This window comes from Lepisosteus oculatus, chromosome 4 (assembly GCF_040954835.1).
Source record: "Lepisosteus oculatus isolate fLepOcu1 chromosome 4, fLepOcu1.hap2, whole genome shotgun sequence".
NCBI lineage: Eukaryota > Metazoa > Chordata > Actinopteri > Semionotiformes > Lepisosteidae > Lepisosteus > Lepisosteus oculatus.
In genome coordinates, this window is record NC_090699.1 from 30,879,503 (window position 1) to 30,900,059 (window position 20,557).

Below are 20,557 nucleotides of genomic sequence, written 5' to 3' on the forward strand. Positions count from 1 at the left end.
CAACATGCTGAAATTCCTATAACATGTGAAACAGTCACATGCAGCCCACACACTCAGCCTTGCCACGGCCTTCCTCGTTCTGCCTCTGACCAACAGGCTAAACAGTGGCGTTTTACACATCCTCCTCTTCTTGGAGTGGTTTTTGTTATCTTGCTTACTCTAAGCACTTCCTCACAATATGATCAGAAGGCCCTTTTCAGGAATTTGTGTTTCTGAAATAACCTGGCTGGTAGCACAAGTTTTACTATACATCAAATACTACAAACAACCACAAAATGAAACCTTTAAAAATCAAATGGCTGCCAAAAACAGCTTAACGTTGTGCTGCAATTTCAAGTGAAATGTTTCTAAACTCTGTATCTATTTGAGGTGATGTCTTCAAGGAAAAATATGTTTATTTTTACTGGTTTCACAGTAATGATGCCATTAGACCCACATCTTCCACAAAATGTAAACATTATAACAACGTACCTTTGGTTTCTACAGCTTTCGTAGACACATATTCAGACATCCTCTGCATTACACGTAACCCTTGATTATGTGGATTAATATTTAAATGATGCACACATCAAGAACAAACACCTTCTCCATCTTTTTCTAAATACGATTAGAAGTAAGGGTAATAAACACAGAATATTCCACAATTCCAATACTGTCTTTCTTCCACAGAACAAAAAAAAAGCTGTTAGATAACTGTGAGAGATACAGCAACTATAGTGCACCATATTAACTAAATGTACAGAACATTTTGCTGTTAACGATAAAATGTTTTTTTTTTCTCATGTGAAAGTACTACCAGCAAAACACAGTCTGGAGCTTGATGTATCAATATTGGGAATTCGGGCTCATTATGGCCATCTTCTAACATTGTAAAATACACTTAAACATTAAAAATGAAGAAATGTGATCATATGGTTTTGTGCGGTATAATCAACAGTTTCAAAGCCATGACAAGTACAGGAAGTACTTGTAGGAAAAAACTGATAAACGGATTCTCTGCTGGTTTTTTACAGTTATTTCTTGTTGGCTGCCTTTCATCCTCCATTCCTGCTGTTTCGCATATTATATCTAAATAATACAGCAGAGACCAAATGGCACAATGGTGATAATAACAATAGCTACACAAATTACATCTTTACATTATCAGATTAATAGGAAATTTCTGTGTTAAAATAGAAGGCCTTCACCCCTACTTGAAACAGAAAGGAAGTCTGATATTCTCTAAATACCACAATTTCAGGAATCTTTTTATGGATTTTTCATAGTTAACAAAAGAAGAATCTTTGAAGGTACAAGACCCAGTAGATATGGCAGCAGAATTATCACGATGTGCTGGCTTCAGCAGCACATATACTTAATTGCAATCTCATCTTGTCCGGTTAGTGTTGCCTTGGAAACTTCTGAGGAAAAATGAGGTTGCTGTTTTAAGTGGCATTGATGGCCTAGTAGGAGGCCCCTTCCATAGTACCAGGATTTCCAAATGCCATTGTCAGGGGATAATGTAAATCAGTCCTGTTTTCTATGTATCATTTAACCAATGTTTGAAGACCAGAACACAACATATAGACCATATAGAGGTTTCCTTTGAAAAATCTATTTCTTTTGGATTTAAAAAAATCATTTTGAAATCCAAATTCCGCATCTGAACACCTGGATTGTGCTAGCGTTACCAGTCTGCAGGTCCTTTCTTTCATGCTCAGCTATTTAACAATGACTTCACGGAGCCCCGCTGAAATGCAAAGTTACGTCAGGCTCTCAGTATCAGATACCATTAATGACAGAATCGGGAGGTGTGAATGGAGGGTGTGTTGAGACTCCATGGTTTGCTTCATGAGGGAATATAAACATACTCTATATAACATCCACTTTGATGATGGAATACTTCAGCACACACTGTGTGCGCAAAGCTGAAGCTTAAGACTTCACATTTGTTTTATTCTCATCTTGGGTTTGCCTTTTCAGTTTATGTACTATACATGTGTGTAATTACAGTATGTACTATATATATGTTCTTTCATTCCAGAAATGTACAGTGCTGCTTCACTGCAGGTTCTTTCCAGACAGAGTGGGTCTATTGTTTTCCAGCTATGCTGGGTGATACAGGTACAGATCAAGAAGATGGACAGGTATGCAAGCCAGGACACTGTACATTATGTTGCCAAGGATGTGGAACAGTTTTTCTGCTCCGCCTGGTACTCTTCGGAGCACCGCAGGGGTTTAACTTCAAGTGGGATTTCAGTTTTGCTACATGAAGTCCATCCATCCATTTTCTAACCACTTTATCCAGTACTGGGTCATGGGGAGCTGGAGCCTATCCCAGCAAGACACTGGTGCAAGGCAGGCTACACCCTGGATAGGACACCTGTCCATCAAAGGGCACACACAGACACAGACACGCACACATTCACACCAGGGACAATTTTCCCAGAAGCCTGAGCACCTGGAGGAAACCCATGCATATGCAGGGAGAACATACAAACTCCACACAGACAGCACCTCAGGTCCAAAGCTGAACCCAGAGCCCCAGCACTGCGAGGCAACATTGCTAGCTAGCTGCCCTCAACATCAGGTCTGTTCTTTATTTCTCTCTTCTGTTATTCGGTTTCTTTTCTGCTATTGTATTTCTCTCTTCTATTACTCTGCCACGATTTGTTCTGTAGTTTTCTAAATCTCACAAACCCTGATTCATCAATTGTGGAAACCTGTTTCAGAACTTTGTTTTTTTTCTGGGGCAGGCTTAGCGAGAATTTCAAATGCAAAGAAAAGTCGTACATTAATTTTGTATTTCAAGAAATTTACATTAACATATCTATTTACAGTCATTCTACATAAACTTTGAATTCCTTGTTAAGTTAATGTGCCAGGCTGTCCTACGGACTGGATGTAACAGCCATAAACATGCCACTAGAGCCCGTCACAGATGGCCTTGAAGACATCGGTAAAAAAATAATCTGTGTAAATAGTTGCACCCATATTCACTATTGATTATTGGCTTATTGTTTGATAGAAAGGTGTGCATTCTCACATAGATTTAATAAAGGCATTTGCTGTTGAGTAAGTGTATGTTGTGACTGCGGTCATTGGACGTTGAGGGTCAGGTAAGGTTTTTATCACAGTTTCCTGGGGGAAGAAGTAGTATTAAAAGTTATTGAGTGACTTGTCAAAGAAGATCTACGTCTCATTTTATATGGGTGGTCTAAATCTTTTACACAAAAAGGCCAGGAAGCCTCCTGGACCTTAAAAGCAGCTGTGCTTGGAGTGGTTTGTGTAGGAATGTCCCCAGAGCACACCAGAGATGTTTCAAATAAGTTTATCACCGAGTGAGTGAGAACTTTTATCTTCTGTTTTCTTTTCCTGTTGCATTATGATGTGATGACTTCAGAAGACACAGTGAAAAGTCAAGGAGCGTTTTTTTAACTGCTGGGGGGTAGCAGAAGCCTCTCCAGACACTTCTACCCTACAGGCACCTTTCCAAATACTTTAAGGAACAGACAACACGCCTTCACAGAAATTCGTTTCTCATTCCCAGGCTTGGACTCTCCTGTTTCGCAGTTTCTGGCGCTGGGTAGGAGCCGCTTAAGCCTTGATGAGCTTGGCTGTAGTCTCTTCCTGATCAGCAGAGTTGTGGTTGACCACAGTGGAAGTTTCGGTGCGGTAACTGCGAGTCAGACGAAGCGTACGGGTGTTTCGTAACTCCATTTCATCTTCCTCGGATATCTTGACAAAGGGGCACCATCGGAATGCTCTCCGGAATCCCGACCGGAATCTGGAGGAAGAGATGTTGGGTCAAATGTTCGGCAATTGTTTTCCATTTTTAGGTTGTTAACTACAGTATATGTATTGCTTTTGTAATTACAAGTGAATACAATTACATTTCTATAGTTGTTTGTTTCTAGCATGATTAATAATAAAATAAAGAACACAGATTATTAAATTCTCTAGACAGTCAAAGAACCTAAAAATATCTCCAAATAAATGCAATTCTAAAACATGGAAATTCAATTCATCAAGTGAAAAAGTATGATTCCCAGACAGTGAATGCCTGCAATCAATTTGAGTTTCTTTTCTTCCAGAAAATTTGATACCAGTTTTTTTCAATCCACTATAAGGTCCTCATTAATTAAGGGTCCTTATGTGAAGACATCTGTCCTAGCATTCACCTTACCGGGTACCATCTTAGTTCTAGATAAGAGACATGTAATGGGATGATGGGTTAGCGTGTCTTATGTCTGCAGTGTGACATCCTGTACAAGTTTCCTGCACCTTTGGTTCAGGCAGCAGTAGATAATAGGGTTGTACATGGTGGAGCTCATGGCCAGCCAGAAGATGGCCAGATAGACTTGCTGGATGTATTTCTGCTTGTAGATGTCTTCAATGAAGCTTCCCAGGATGAAGTACAAGTGGAAGGGCAGCCAGCACATTGCAAAGGTCACCACGACAACAATCATCATTTTCACAACCTGAAAGAGAGAGCGCATTGCTATGGGCTTAACCTGAGAAAAAAAAAGGATTTATAATTTGATGGCTCCTCTATTTTTAAAGGCCCTTTGAAATTTAACTACGTTCCTATTCAAATCAATGCTGCTGATAAGGATTTCTGGAATAAGGGACATTCAGAGTTTCAAGTTCCACATATGTATCAGGAAGTTTACATTTGTAAGATTTAATCAGCTAATAACTGACTATTGGTCTTCTCTAAGTGATGCAAGTGTCATCACTGGTTTTGGGGATGGCACCAAAAATGACCAAAGAAGTTCCTGTTAGGATAACATCCTAATAGTTATCCTGTTAGGATGTTAGGATGTAATACTGATAGGATAACATGTAGGAACTCTGTAGAGTTTTTAACTAAATTCATTAAAATGTATGTGTGCTTAGGGTAGTACATATCTGATCATAGAGGTTCTTTAGATCAAGGACTAGGACCATTTTCTCTTGGCTTTGATAGCAAGAGTTACAATCAGTTCTTGCATCCCTAATAGTGGGGGAGATGAGGATAAAAGCTACAAATGTTGAAAGAATCGTCACAGAGGAGAGGAGCCCATTCAGACACATGCTTTTTTGTTCTTAGTTGTTCATCAATCCGAGGACCTCATGGAAAAGCCAGGGAACGGGCTCCAACACTCTGAGTGGGTAGCTTGTCCCAGACTCCCACCACACTCGGTGTAAAGAAAAGACCTCCTGCTTGCGGTCTTCGATGCACGTCCCCTTACATCTCAGTTGCATTCTCCAGTATGTGTTTGTGTTGAGGTGGCCAGAGGGTTGACTTTGTCTACGTCTTGGAGGGTTTTGAACATTACAATCAGGTCCTTTAAAATGTAATCACCAAACAGGACTTGAGCACAGTAAAAGTTGAGTCGGATTTTGCATTTCCCTGAGTTTTATAATTAAGGTTTGGGTTAGGGTCCCCTTGTTGTCTTCTCTTTGTTATGCAGAAGACGTCCCATTTCAATATTCTTATTAGTCAGAGCATTTTATAGGTGATTTAGCTCCAGTGACTTCCAGGTTTGGTCGCTAGTGGATCTGCCACTTACCTTTCGCTTGGCTTGCATCTGGTTCTGGTAGTGATCCGAGGCCTCGCCAGGGATCTCGCTGCCCCAGAGGGTCATCCCTACAATACTGTAAGTCACCAGCATCTCCAGCAGGGGCAGCAGGTAGATCAGGATAATCACAGCGATCTGATACCTGAGACAAGACAACCTCCTTCAGCACTTCTCGTCATTGTGGAGAAATTCAAGCTGTAGCATTTCTTGCTTGTTTTCAGAATTAGTCATTAACTTGCTACAGATCTCAATCAGCTTTTAAAATACCTGGATCTATATTGTTTTTTCAACTTGTAGCTGAACAGGCAAAGAACCAACCAGTTTGCCTGTTATAAATTAAGTTTATATGGTAAATTAGGACTTAACCTTTTACTTCAGTATTCAGTCTCCTTTAATATGCAGTGAGAATCAAGGTGATTTCCAAAATAATCTAAACATTTTCTAAAACCTTTTTACTTCAATACGTTACATTGACAGCATTCTTTTCCACATATTTCCAGGGTCTGGATACATCTTTAAGGCACACCTTATCTGACTATAAGAGCAGCAGTCAATGTTGATGACATTAATAAGGGGGATTCACATTACTGAGCACCATTTTACTTCTAGATGAGAGATATGTAATGGGATGATGGGTTAGCATGTGTATGCGCAAAATACACAAATATTATGTATTTCTAAATTGATGATAACCAAATCCAATTTCCGGGAAAGTCTGTGGAGCTTTTCACTTCAGTTCCATTCTAATCTGCTTAATTCCACTAAATCAATCAGTTTCACAGTTTTCTTGAGGTGTTGAAGATGTAAAAAGCCCCATAAAGCCTGCTGGACTGCAGGCCTCCATGCATGGGATTGAACAAGCCTTAGACTGGAATCTTAGACCTGACAGTGTTGTTAAGCAAAAGACTTTGACAGAGCTGCACAAGTAGACATTTTTTAACAGAGTCTGGTGAAAAACATTTCCCTCCCATTCACTGGCCATTGACTCTCTCGCCGTGCAGAATAGACCCCCATGTGAAGTGGCAGAGCTCGGGGCGGAAGGTTTGAATCCCAGACACTCACGCAAGCTGATGGTTGCCCCCATACTCGCCAGGCCAATCCACCAGGCAGATAGTCCGCGGGGGAGAAAATATTGTTTTGGAGTAGAAGCACTGTGGGAATGCCAAAGCAAAGGCTACTACCCATATGACAGCAATGGCTATCTTCGTGGTGGTGGAGGACAGCCTGGGTTTCAAAGGGTGGATAATAGCCATATACCTACGAGAGAAAACCAAAAGCCACTTTAGAATTCCATGTTGGACTCAAACCGGCCTTTCAAATGAATGTAATAATAATAAACACTTATATCTCCAACAAAATTACAGAGATAATTTTTTTCCACCCCGTTCTATTGTCTGTGAACTTACAGTAGACAGTACATTGACATGCAAATGTATCACAGGTCACAGACTGACAGCATATCAGGTCAATTTCATCATGTGCCTGTTCTATGAGCCAGGTGTCATCCCAGCTCATCCTACAAATGTTAATGGAGCTCATGTCTGCTGGGTGGAGAAACCAGGTTTAATTGCCACATTCCTATCTCACATTAAATATCTTATTACATGAGCAGCATGAGGACAAGTGTCCTGCAGGAATGATGTCATGTCAGGGAGAGCAGCAAGTGAGGTCCCAGGACTTGATCAATGTAGCACAGTGCAAACAGGCTGCTATCACTCACTACAAGTAGATGCTCTGCAGCAACCAGACACAACTTCCAAGAAACACCAGACTGGCACATCTGCATCAATTGGTCTGCTGTAGACAACAATTGCTCTACCGTATGGAAACTCTGTATCACACTTGCTGTTTATACATCAGGATGGCCCAGACAGAACCTTGATTCATCACCACTGCTGCTGAGACTACCTGAGGGGCTGAGCCAGTGGCACACAGATCTTGTTCTCTTGGTAAGTGGGCCACTTTGTTCTTTTTCTTGATGTTCTCCAAGATTCAACAAATTAATTAAGCTCATCACAAGTACCCAAACAACCCTCTCTTTACTTACAAAATGATTTAGAGGTTAAATAACAGTAAAGGTCACTCAAGGGTATCACACTTGAATGATCAATTAATCAAAATATTTTAAGCAATATCCACATGTTTTATTCTTCTGAAAACCTATACAGTATGCACAAATAATGGTATTTCCTTTTCAATTAATGGGGTTTTGGAACATTTTTTAGATTAACGTTAAACATCATTTTATATACTTATATACTGTATACTGCCTGAAGTGTTCAAAAAAGTTTTGCTTTTTGCAGTGAATTAGTAAAGTTGTATGAGAGAGCAAAACCATTGAAAAAGATTAATTTTTAATAAAGAAAGAAGTAAAATGTATCTACTTAGTAAAAAAATACCCAAAGAATTCTCCTTTTTATCTTATGTTGCCTTAAAGGACCATTTCCAATTCCACTTAGACAAGACAATCAAAAGTCAATATAAGATCAGCCAAAAATCAATAGCTTGCTTTTCAGTGCAGCGATCTTAATCTTGTGTATCTGTTTATTTCCTTGGAAATTAGGGAGATCTGTATTTTGATATGTATCCCTTTTGTAAGGTAAAAAAGTAAAGTGTTTATCCTCAATGCATCTATGCTTGTTAGCTTCACGTCAGATAGAAGATTTCTATCTGAAAACACCCGCAGAAACCAAATTCCAGCTATGTTTGCCTCCATTAAAAATGCTCCTTTTTTTGCTGTTAAGCTATTAGGGCTTTACTTTTAGGATTTGTAATGAGATAGACCCCAACATCACAATATGTTATTTTTTATTTTGATGACTGTTAAAAATAAGAACTGTGAATAATCATACAAACAGAAATTTAATGAAGTGCTCCCAAATAAAACGTTCCAGTGCACTCATGTCAAACTGAGAGTGAGTGAATGGGGAAAGTAAACTGCCATTGGACAAAGACTTGAAAGTAGAAGTCTTAACACTTTGTGTATCTGCTCCTTTAGTTTCTCTGATTTAGGATTGTGGAAACTATTAAATCTGGGTATTGATCTTTGTTTAACTGTAACCCTGTCCTGTTTCGGTAATGGCAGAGCAGGGTTACTTTACTTTTTCTCCTTCCAGCCTGCCCCCTTCATTTCCCATTCTTGTTAGTGAAAGCAGGCAGGCAATGTTGGAGAGTGAGTCTGCTATTAAACACAACATTACCAAGAGGATTTTATGAGTTCTCATAAGTTCCATTTCAGCTCTTTTCCTGGATATTTTTCTTCTGCATATCTTTCTTAGCCACAGTTAGGATGGTACTGTAGGTTTTAATGAAGCAAGTTGAGATAGTATGTATTGTCACAAACCTTTCCAGTTGCTTTTAACTCCATTCACTTTTTTTTCAAATTCAAACATAATATTGTTTTGCATTGAATGCACTACATCTAAAATTTTAGGGAGTGTATTATCTGAAAATGATCAATTAAAATTTAGTTGACGAACTGGTTATGGTGATGTCATTCAACAATGTCTCTGGAAAATTTTGGAACAATTATATTTGCAATACCTAAAAGACAAACATAAAGTAGTCTTGTCCTATATTGGATATTCAGCTGCATCTAGATTGCATTTCACAAAAGTGCAAGATAGTGTATAAAAGCAGGTGATGCATACACATGCGACTTTATTCTGGTAAAGTTGAGCTGCTGTAAAGACCGCTATTGTCCCCAAATTGTTGACTAAGGAGCCTTTATGAAACGTTCCATTGTCATTTATGCTGATAACAAACTACTTTTGTACTACTTTACTATTGTGGTTTATCAAATGTACCATACTACAAATGTCCAGCTTTGATCACACACCTTATCAAGGACTGATATGATTCTTTAGACTCCACTCTTTAAGGAACATGAGCTTTTGATCTGCAACTTAAACACTGGTCTGTTCTCAAGTACAACATATCACATGGCCCAAGGTAAGACAGCATATAGTGGGTAATGTTACAGTATTGAAGCGTCATTCAATATTCCACTTATTATATCAAGTATGTATATAATTCTTTATAGCATACTTACACAGCACACACCCTGTCATTTACGAATGACAATCACACGGCACTTTCAGACACCCCAACTCATGTCAACGATATACAGCAACAGAGGGATATAGATGTGAGGACTGCCAGTCCAGAAAGAGGGGAATTATCAGAGAAGAGGTAAATCTGAAAGCGCATTCTTGGGTGCTGTCGAGTGTCTAACACAGCTATAAATTTGTTGTTTTGGTGACATGCGCAGCCTCATTGATTAAATTTACTTTGGTTCCCTAGTAGTTTGCCAGCTTTCTATAGTAGACAATTACAAAAGACAAAAAAATTGCAGTTTTATTAATGCTATGACAGTGCAGGCAAAAATGAGCACAGAGGGTTTTTTTTTACCTTTCTGCAAAGATAATTTATCTAGAATTAAACTGTAAGAATTGTAATACCACTGCATAGTACAGTATCAAAGTAACTGACTTAAGTAACAGGAAACCTGGGTGTTGAGGTTAATAGAACACTGCCAATAAAATGGAAATACATACCTTGATAATAAGTCTGACAGTATCAACTTTGCTTTGTAACTCCTTCAAAGCCCATTAGGCTCTCAGTCATATCGGCACATAAAACCCCAGATAAGAAAACGATTGACTGTAATCAGGTATGAACAAGGTTGTTTGCTAATTCATTGTTTCCCACCATGCTGTGGTCTCCCCTTCTCATTAAAAAACGAATATCCCTGTCTTTATACAGTTCTGAACAGAAAACCGCACTCTTTTAATATCCGAATCATTGTAGATATTCTTATTTTATGAAATTAGATCTTTTATTTGATTTGAGGAACCCGAGGAAGTAGGAGGAAGTCACTCTTACAAGTACTTTTAATTGTCCAGAAATACTATACGTATTTCAGATTAACTTCAAATTCCCTTCAATAGAAGTGAAAAGGTTTATGCAGTTGAGGACTTTTACTCTCGGAGACTCATGATTGTGTACAAACGACCTAGCAGATTCTTCCTCAGGATTACTCTCTTTTCTCGATCATTAAACAACCTCATTAGGATGGATAGAATTTCTTCAAGGTAATTTTGATGCCTTGAGGAAGGAGCGTGATTGCATTAGTTCTTAGATTAAAACTGAAATCTTTATGTATTTATAAAAAAAACGATTGGTGGCTAGAAAAAATGTGTCAATTGTAAATTGAATATTGATCATCTACAAAAAAACAAAAACATCGTCGGCTGCATGTGTGTCAGACAAACCTGTGCTCGTCTTTTGGCATTTCACAAGAAGAGTACTCAACTGAACTTGTTCAACTGAATTTCTTTCTCTCTCAACTTAGAAATTGGCAAGAAACATTCTTGTCTGAATACACTGTACATAGGTCAGATATAAACAACATGGGTGTATATACTGTACATTGACTTGGATTATATACAGTATCATGCCACACTCATGATAGGTCTGTCGGAAATAAAAAAGCTCATGTCTAGTTCTCATTCTCCTCATTAACAACATACTGCATATGTGGGATATAATAAGGGATGTGTGGTTGTGAGTTTACTTGTGAAAGAGATAACAAATATGACATTGTGACTGGTACAAAGCTACCAGTGTAATACAGAAATTTGCCATTGTGCTTTGCGTACAGTCTTTCTAAACAACGGACAAGGATGAGGCTGAGGTTAAACAGCCCGGTGCTTTACTGACGATGCTCTTCGATCAGCAGTTGTGCCCATATTTGCTGGTAAGGGTTGTCTTGTATTCCAGCAATGCAATGCTGGATCAGCAAGGCCTACCCAAAGCATTCCTGGTACTGGTAGGGAGCTACATTAGACAGAGGAATAGCTGATAACAAAGTCATAGTTTTTTTTTTTAAACTGTGCAATTGGGTTACGGCTGTTTAGCAACGAAGTACCAGAGACAAGCTACTTTATGTGAAACAGTGTTTTCAGCTTTATCAATGTGAACATGTCTACTGAATGTTCAGAAACTCCGTCCTCCTAAGTGCTGACAGACTGCAGCTGTCATGACTGGTAATGAATCCTATTGTCTTTACTAATCCATAGTTAGATCTTGGAGAAGTGACAGTACTGCACACACCCACAAAAGCAATTTAAACAAGCCAAGCTGGCACTCATAAATTACTTACATGACCATCTGGAAAGAGATTTAGATTTATAGAATTGATCTGAGCATGTCTACTGACTTAGAATTGAGCCCAGAGATAAATATGTCATTTTCATGAAAGTGACATTTGACATTTGTTTTGGTAGTGATTGTGCAGAAAAGAAAACTATTAAGAACTTTTAGAAGGATGTGAAGTGAAAGATGATATTGCTTTTGTTCCACTATTAATTTACAGTATTTACTATGAAAGATAATCCTAGATGATTATTATTATTCCAGAAGACAAAAACATGCCAGCTAAGAACAGATCATTTATTTTTGCTCATTTTATCAACTTTTCTTTACCTCAATTATAAAGGGTACTCAGAAATAAAAATATTCAATGTTGCTGATTTCCCACTTCTAAAGCAATTTTAGTCCATGTCTGATATTCAGACACTTTTAGTATTTTAACATTTTGCTATATGAATAATTGCCTGGAAGGTCCAAAGAAATTTGTCTTTAATTAACAAATAGACTGCATTTCTGCATATTCAAATGATACAGCTTCATGCATCACCTGTACACCTGTACACCTGTAGGTATCAAACATCGACGTGATACAGTGTTTAAGAAAAGATCACATTGTTGGGTTACTGAATGCACTGTGGCCTTTAAAGAAGCTTATGGTTTTAGCTGTATCAGAGCCTCCCGAATGAATAATCTGTAAACGGTACCCGCCTCACCCAGGAATCCTTTTAAATCCACACACAAAAAAACCCTTAAACTAAATTTCACAAGTTGATGTGTAAGTAAGATTAGAGGGGTCAGAAAGATTTCAAAAGGGGCGAACCAAGAGTTAGCTCATGCACCTTTGTAGGCATTTGCTTGCCATTGATATCTTTTTAATGTCAATAATAGCCCTACTTACATTCTTATTAATAAAAAATTAACTTTAAAATATGATTATCATTATAGTAATTATATAGTTATCGGCGTTACTATCGAAGCAGCCATGTTTAAACAGAAAGAACACATCGGACCAAAAAGCTGGAAATCCTGAAACCTGACAGAAAATTATGTGGCCTGTTCCCGCATGTACGCTCCGAACTCAACAACATGGGTTTTGAAAGTTCATTAAAATGACGGAAATAGCGGAAAATGAGTTCATTGCACCTTGTCGACAGAGTTCATTCATATATACATGGTGATGTCAACCACAAACGTTAATTTTGCAACTCATTTTCATATTGCAGTTCAGGATACAACTTAGAGCAAAAGCAGCACGGTCCTTATGTTAAACAAATCCGTATTCATCTCTCCAAAAGGGCTGAAGTGAGAGAATATCTTACTTTGGTCTCTTAGCAACTGCCATTTGTCCAAAATGTTTGATTTTACACTTAAGTGTGAAAAATGTTATCAGTGGCACGGATTGCGAACGTTCCTGTGAAAACAATAGGCGAACCCTGCTAAAAATAATGCAGTAAATAAACCAAGTGTTTCTTTAAGTATGTCGAAGAGCGTTCATTGGGTAGCATTTTGTAGAGAATTAGAGAGCAGTCAAGCATGATTTTATCATTTTTTACTTTCTTCGTGGCTTATTAGACCTTTATTGCATATGTTGCTTTCACTGCATGTGCTGTTAAAAATCCCTTTGTATCTATTCAGACCTTGTGACGTTAGTAACTCACAAGGATGAGTGTTTTCCAGTGTAATTGTTTTACATTTTGTAATATAGGATGTGTCGACTGAGCAAAGTGGCACAAAGGGTCACTCTTTAGTGTTTGAGCTCCAGGGACATACATTACCAGCAAGGGGGCATATTCCAGGCCCCAACTGTGCTCATCCAACATGCCGATTCTGTGCCCATCACTGTCGCAAGCTTGTTAGGAACCACGGCCCATGTAGTTTGCTTTGTTAGTAGAGTGGCTCTTTGTTGCTGTTTCTGCTTAGAAGTACAATTGAAATACTAACATACTAGTTCAATTAGATAAAGGTTCTTTAAGTCAAAAAATGACACACAAGTGTGTTGCTATGTTGCATAGAGGAATTTACCACAAGGCAAAAAGTAATTGTGTTTTCTCTATGCAGAACCATTTTGTAGAAATATATATAGAAGCTATTTCTCATTGATTAGTTAGCATGACAAGTCTCAATCTAGAGCTGTGATATCCAGTCCTGGTATGAAAGGGTCAGTATGCCTGCAGGTTTTCATTCCTTTTTTAACTGTGGAAACCTAGTAAATGTCATATTATATATATTATTTTCTTTTAACACTGTGATTTACGTTATAAGGCAATGAACAGATGTTACAACAGATGTTATGTTACAACAATGCTGTAACATAAAGACCACCATAGGTTACTTTTAACAAAAAGTCCTATGTTTTACTTTAAAAAGTCCTATGAACATGAGCACCTTAAATTGTTTAATGAGAGAAAGGTATAGTATGGTACTTGCAATAGAGGGCAGTGTGAGACAAGGTTGATTCATACTGTAATATATGTATTACAGGGAAAATAAGCTCTTACCAGTTAAGAGTTTATATATGGTTATCAAATGTATTATGTTGCATGGTTATTTATGTCCAGGTATCTGTGTACTGCTATGTTGCAGACAGGGATTTACCACTAGACAAAAAGTAATTGTGATTAGAAACTAGATGCTCAGAAATGCCAATAGTTTACTTTTTTTTCAAAATGAAAGAGCTGATAATTATTCAGGAACCATAACAGAAACAATACATATGTAGATCAAAGCCTAATGATTTTACCCCACAATAACAGTGACCTTACTATAATCAATTATGTTTGGTGTTTGGTATAAAGCAATCAACAGTATATGTTATAGGTGAATTGAACTGATAGCTTGCATTAATGCTTCAAAACCCCTGGGTTTGAATATCAATTTTGGTTCCCCACTAAGTGTGGTTTTGTACGTTTCCCAATGTCTGTGCGGATTTTTCCAGGTGCCACAGTTTTCTCCCATATCCACATACGAGCAGTTAGGGTTAATTGACTACACTACACTGTCTATTCTCAGAGAGGGGGGAGTCTTAAGGTAGTGTCAGAGCTGGGGAGGATGGAACCCGTTGCCAGTACAGACAGTACAGGCTATGGGACTATAGGAACTAAATGGGCTTCATGGGCTGAAGGCCCTCCCCTTCTCTCTGGCCTTCCTCGTGTTCTGAAAACATAAAAAAGCAAATTCACACTCTAAATAAAGTGCAGACAGGTGAATATAATGCGTCCCTCAAGTAATTCATATTAAGATGGGATCTTAGTAGCTTGTACCAAATGTTCTCTATATGCCAAGGGATCTTGGGTATCCCAGGCCCATATCAGATATTATGGTTTTTAAATGCACTAGAGGGGATTAATTGTGACAAATGAGGGGGGATTCTGACTTACAGGTGTTCAGCCATGAACCCACAGATGGCAGCTTCACACCTCTGGCTCCTCAGCCAAGTACAGCCACTACAGACACCTGCAGGTCCTGTCCTACTGAGGGGGATTACTGCAGTACTACAGCAGCACCCCCTCAGCTGGGCACAACGGACCTGTCTCATGACAGTCTGACCCCAGCTCACGGTGCAGCAGCTGGCGAACTGTGCTTCACAGCGACAGGAAGGGCCAACGCTGAAGGGTGAGTCAGTGACATCGCTATGGCAGCTTGGTCTCCGCAAGCCAGTCATCTTTGTGCTAACTGTTGTGAGGAATCGAACGGATACACTAGTCACCTGTTCTCCATTTTAAGACCACAGTATCTGATATAGGACACCTGGGGTCTTCGGGGATAAGGGGTTCACAGGAACACAGTACTGCTCCCAAACAACATATGCTTATGATGGCTACTGTGTATGAATCTGGATTTATGCTGTGGACTTGAGGCAAATTCTTAATGTAAAATACAACATTTTTCCATTCTGCTGATGGAAGGGATGTACACAATGAGGAACTGTTACTTTCCTATATGTGTGGATTTGGCTATTATTATTAACTGTTTGTGGTGACTGTTATCATTATTACAAACATGAATTAAAAGTACCCTTTAGGAAGGCTAGTGTCAATATTATGTATGTATATCATTGGACAACTATTTACTAGTCATGTACCTTGTAAAACACACTCCTTAAAACCAATTAAAGATTTCCACATCAGAGGTAATTAAAAATGGAAACATTCATAATTTACACTGTGGAGGTTTAGTTTCTGTAGAATATTTGTGCCAGACATTATGTGTTAACAGAGACTCTTGTTCATGAAAAATTGATATCGACATTCCTTTTTGTTTGCTTATTTCCCTGACAATATTCCTGTTTGTATTCAGAAACCAGGCTGTGTCATTTTGATCTGGAAAATAACCTGCCTACAACACTGAGTCATTTATATATCTGGTATATTGTATACAGGCAAGGAGGGACAGCTATTTAGAAATACAAGCATAGGCAAAAAACTAAGTAGAAATGACAAATACATGAAAATATAATAAAAACATACAATACAATATAATAAAAACCTGTAGTTTGTTAATTTTGCTTTCATGCTAAATTTGTGCTCAACTTATTTAATACCCATGAATAAATGTTTTTGCAAGAGCATTTTAAAACCTCAGTATTGTCAGAAATTAAAATATTTTCTAATGATTAACTCGATTAATAGTTTATTTTAAAAGTGCGACACAAGGAACTAACTCTGTTGCAAAACATATTTGTTTTTAGTTGGTGTTTAAAACCAAATCACAATTTGCTTATTACAAGTCCATATCAGACATTTGGGTAATTATCATGATTCCGCAAAATGTATACATTACATGCCATGTACAGAATTTTCATTTACTCTGAAAAATGGAAGAAACTATCCTGATCGTAAAAAGAAATCATTGTCATACCAGCAGAAGCATTTCTGGTTTCTGAAGAGATAGTGTTGATATACTTGTGTTCTGAGACTTCATCAATGTGTGAATTGCGAAGACATCAACCACTTTTTGAACATTTTAATTCCAATCTTTGATCACTGCGTATTGGACAAAGTAAACAGGTAACAGTGTTTTTTTTATCACACTCCTGCTTCTGATTAATTTAATTAGTTCAAATGTAACCGAATACAAAGGTATACAATAACTGTTTAGAAGGGTAATTTGTTTACAGTAAAGAGCTATAATTTTGAAAAGGATAGTTTGTTTTCGTGTTAACATAACGAGCAAAAATGATGTGTTATGTCTATGTGAAGAAAAACTTTGTGTTACTGTTTTTCACACACACACAACATAGAGGCACCTGTTAATATACAGTATTATCACAAACATCTACATGGCTACATTTTTAAGAGTAGGCCTACTTCTTGGCCGGCCCGAGTTGCAAAGCCTATTTGCTTTTTAATATGCGCCTTTACTGTACATTGCAAGCAAGGGCAAGTCTACCAGCCGCCCGATGACGCTGACTAGGTAGACTAACCACTGTATATACTTACTGCAGCAGACCACCGTCTCTGACTCTCAGCGGTCATGAACTGCAGCAGACCACCGTCTGTGACACTCAGCGGTCATAATCAACCTCGCATCAAGGACTGGCATGATCCCCAGTCACCGTTTCATGCAAGCCCTTAACGATGCGCGTTAAACGTAGTACCCAGGACTTCAGGGTTAAGTCCCAGGTACAGGCTAGAGGTGTATCCTCAAATACTTAAAGATTTCATCTGCTACACGCAAGGGCGTCGAATGTCTTGCACCGGGGCATTTGCGACACGTCTAAATATTAACCCCAAATAACGTCTTCCATAGCGTTGTCCTTAATTGCATTTATTAATTATATTCAGGTTTGTTATGTGTATGAGTCTTTGTGGGTTAATTGTCCATTGCAGCAATTTTATTTTTCTCTCAAAACGTTGCCCCATTCTATTATTTCACCTCATCCCCTGTGCGTCCTTAACGGATTGCTTCTGGGCTGAAAACTGATTTCAAAGAGATGCTGTTTAAAGCTGTTTTAAGTGTTAACTGTAATACTGGCTGGTGTCTGACACAAAGACGTGGTGAAATTAACAACACACAAGTTAATGATGAAATATCTCAGAAAATTGTTCCATCTGAGTACCGTATTTTATTGCATTTAACATTCTTGTCGCGTACAATGTTATATGCGTTGTAATTATGCAGGGTGCATTTAGTGCTCTGCCACGGAATATGTATCTACCTGTGTTTATCAGTCTCGTTAGAAAACAAAAGAAAAAGTATTCACATTGCTTACCTGTCAATGGCAATAGCTGTCATGGAATAAATGCTTGAAAAAATAGCTGTGATGGGAAAAAAGTTATGGAACCTGCAGTAACTTAGACCGAAGTACCAGTCGTTGTGTAAGGCGTAGACCAAATTGAAAACTGTATTGAAAGCTGCCATAGAAGCGTCTGAGAACGCGAGGTTCACAATGAAATAGTTAGTAACTGTCCTCATTCTTTTGTGAGCCAGGATGATCCAAATGACAGTGATATTGCCGATGACCGACACTATCACTATCAAGGCATAAGCGATCGCCCACAGCGCGACCTGCCAGCCCGGCTGGGCGAAAATGTTGGTGCCAGTGTAGTTGCCATCGTCTTCGTTTTCGAATGACGAATTCAGAGATGAGAAAATGAGAGGAGCCAAAGTTGTATCCATGACTTATTTAGGCAAAAGCGCTTAAAATCCGGATTTTGTTATACTGGCAATTAAGCCTCACGGCGATACCATTACGCGTAGTTTGGAAACCTCATAGCCTGTCATTTTTTATATCAATCTCTCCTGTAAACGAGGAAACTTAAAACTCCAGTTTTGCCATCACCAAAGACTGCATGATCAAGAGCGTATGTCAGCGAAGACTCGCCAGGTCTACGGAATAACTGGTTACTTCAGAGCAACATGGATAAACTTAACTCGTACTTCTTCTCTAGCGCTGAACCAGACTGGAGCCTAAGGCGATCAGTGTGTTATTGGGCAGCAATTTATCTCCTCATTTGTTTGGTGATCGTAACTGTTGGAATTTAAACCTGCTCGATCTGGGAGGAGTGGGGTCGATACAGTGACGTTTCTATATGATCTCAAAGAGGAGGAGAATTTCACAGATTACAATAAAAGGCACCCTGAGCCATTAGTGTGCAGCTCCGGCGCTGAAAGTCACCCTGCATGAAGGCGTCTGTTAAGCAAATAGATAATAACAGATCGATTTTGTTTCTGTTTGTTTAGGCTGCTTAAACATCTGTGCGGGTAATTGTCTTTCACACTTTCTTATAACTGGCGGTGACGGATTCAAGTATTCTTTCTCATTTGAAGACATTCACGATGTCACAGTAAAATTGCTGGAGTGTCGGTACTGCATGTATTAATATTGAACTATCATTCGATAACCAAATTAACGCCTGAGAACGAGTTTTAAAAAACGTATTTCTAAGGATATCAGAGGTTTAAAATGCGACATATACTTTAAATCAGAGGCATGTAAAAAATAATAAAATCCAAACCGTGGTTAAGTGCCATCATCACATGTAAGAACGTCTTGCGCAATGGACTAATACATTCTCATAGGATTTAAAGCTCGTGCAAGTTCTATTTCATTAAAATTGTTAATTAGATACGCTGAACCCTGAAAGAAAAAAATAATCAGGGAAGAATATAAAAAAAATGATTTCAATAATGAAAAACTTGAAAAGCTTCTGTTAGTGTGGATTTAAAGTGTATTGTAAAGTTAATAACGGTAAACACCCAAACACATAAATTAGGTCAACCAGGTTGTAAAATTAAAAACAAAATAGCGTGGAATAACTTTCAAATGGACTAACTTTCTGTGTAAAGGAATGAACAATTCGAGCTCTGTATTGCGGCAACAATGTTCTATGTTAAATGACATTGAAGATTAACGTAAAAAAGTTATTTTATGTTGTTGCAATTTTAAAAACGGAACATTTTAGAGAACACTAGGTTAGAAGAGACTTTGTTCTTGCGTGGTTGCTAACGGCTACAGTATTTGGTTAAAGAACCTTATCAAGCTGTCTCTTCGAGAGGCTTCAAGAGTCAGTGAAACATCTTCCTCGACGTGATTTACGAAAACTATTGTAAAAACCTGCATTACGTGAACAGCTGCATTCCCTCTCTTCTCCATGATTTTATCTACGTTTAGCTGCCATATTTATTGTCCTTTTTCCTGTTTGAGGTTTAAGTAGCTGTATATCATGACTGTGACATTTATTTCATGAGTCCGAGTAGCCGACTCTAATCCAATGACACTTATATTTTTGCTCGGGGCGAAAAAGAATTATTGTGGGTGCTCCTTTTACAGCTCTTTCCGGAACAGCAATATCTATTTACTGGAAGCCAAATCTGAGCAGCGAACTGTGGCTTTCAGTATTACACCTCCATATCACAATTTTACTCTTTTGACAGGGTGGCCGAACACTGTTTGATTGCTCTGTCGTTTAACTGTAATATCTAGTGGTAGATATCAATGAGTCAACATAAACATCACATTGGTGCAGGTGGGCTGCTCAGTACCAAATTACCACTCTCCATAAAACTAATTTCACTGTTATAATATTCTTCGACTCTTCGTAGTCTTTGCTTTCTAAAATGCAGTTTCTCAGAGGTCTGTGTCTGTCAGGAGAAAGCATTTGTAAGCATCCAGAAAAAGTGGTGTTCATTTCCCTAAGATTATTATAATTTCTAACAATGTGAACTTTTGTACCAGACCGAAATATAATCCTAACCATTCCAAAATCAGATTCCACCCACTTTTCTTGCATTCATCTACGGGATCAGATATTGTTCTGTTTCCATGACACACTGATGGACCAAGTTATAAACATTTAATTTGTGTAGTTAAGGACATTTTTTAAGAATGCTTGTGTTGAGTATAATGAAACTCTTGAACA

At 38.3% G+C, this 20,557-nt stretch overlaps 1 protein-coding gene across 1 annotated transcript; it reads right to left on the minus strand.

Annotated features, from left to right (window-relative positions):
• Nucleotides 1–377: 377 nt before the first annotated feature.
• On the minus strand, nucleotides 378–18,656 carry tacr2 (tachykinin receptor 2). The gene is made up of 5 exons (XM_006630572.3): nucleotides 17,908–18,656; nucleotides 6,606–6,800; nucleotides 5,535–5,685; nucleotides 4,264–4,460; nucleotides 378–3,766 (listed from the first exon to the last, which is right to left on the minus strand). Exons 1-5 carry the CDS (start codon nucleotides 18,312–18,314, stop codon nucleotides 3,577–3,579), a joined length of 1,140 nt encoding a protein of 379 aa, XP_006630635.1. The 5' UTR covers nucleotides 18,315–18,656; the 3' UTR covers nucleotides 378–3,576.
• Nucleotides 18,657–20,557: the final 1,901 nt, after the last annotated feature.

What these genes read in the sequence shown, in the direction of transcription:
- tacr2 (XM_006630572.3), bottom strand. Translation starts at nt 18,314, where the DNA reads ATGGATACAACTTTGGCTCCTCTCATTTTCTCATCTCTGAATTCGTCA. An exon ending in ACAGCTATTGCCATTGACAG is followed by an intron (nt 6,801 to 17,907) that starts GTAAGCAATGTG and finishes TTTCTCTCGTAG; the next exon opens with GTATATGGCTATTATCCACC. An exon ending in AGATGCAAGCCAAGCGAAAG is followed by an intron (nt 4,461 to 5,534) that starts GTAAGTGGCAGA and finishes TCTCTCTTTCAG; the next exon opens with GTTGTGAAAATGATGATTGT.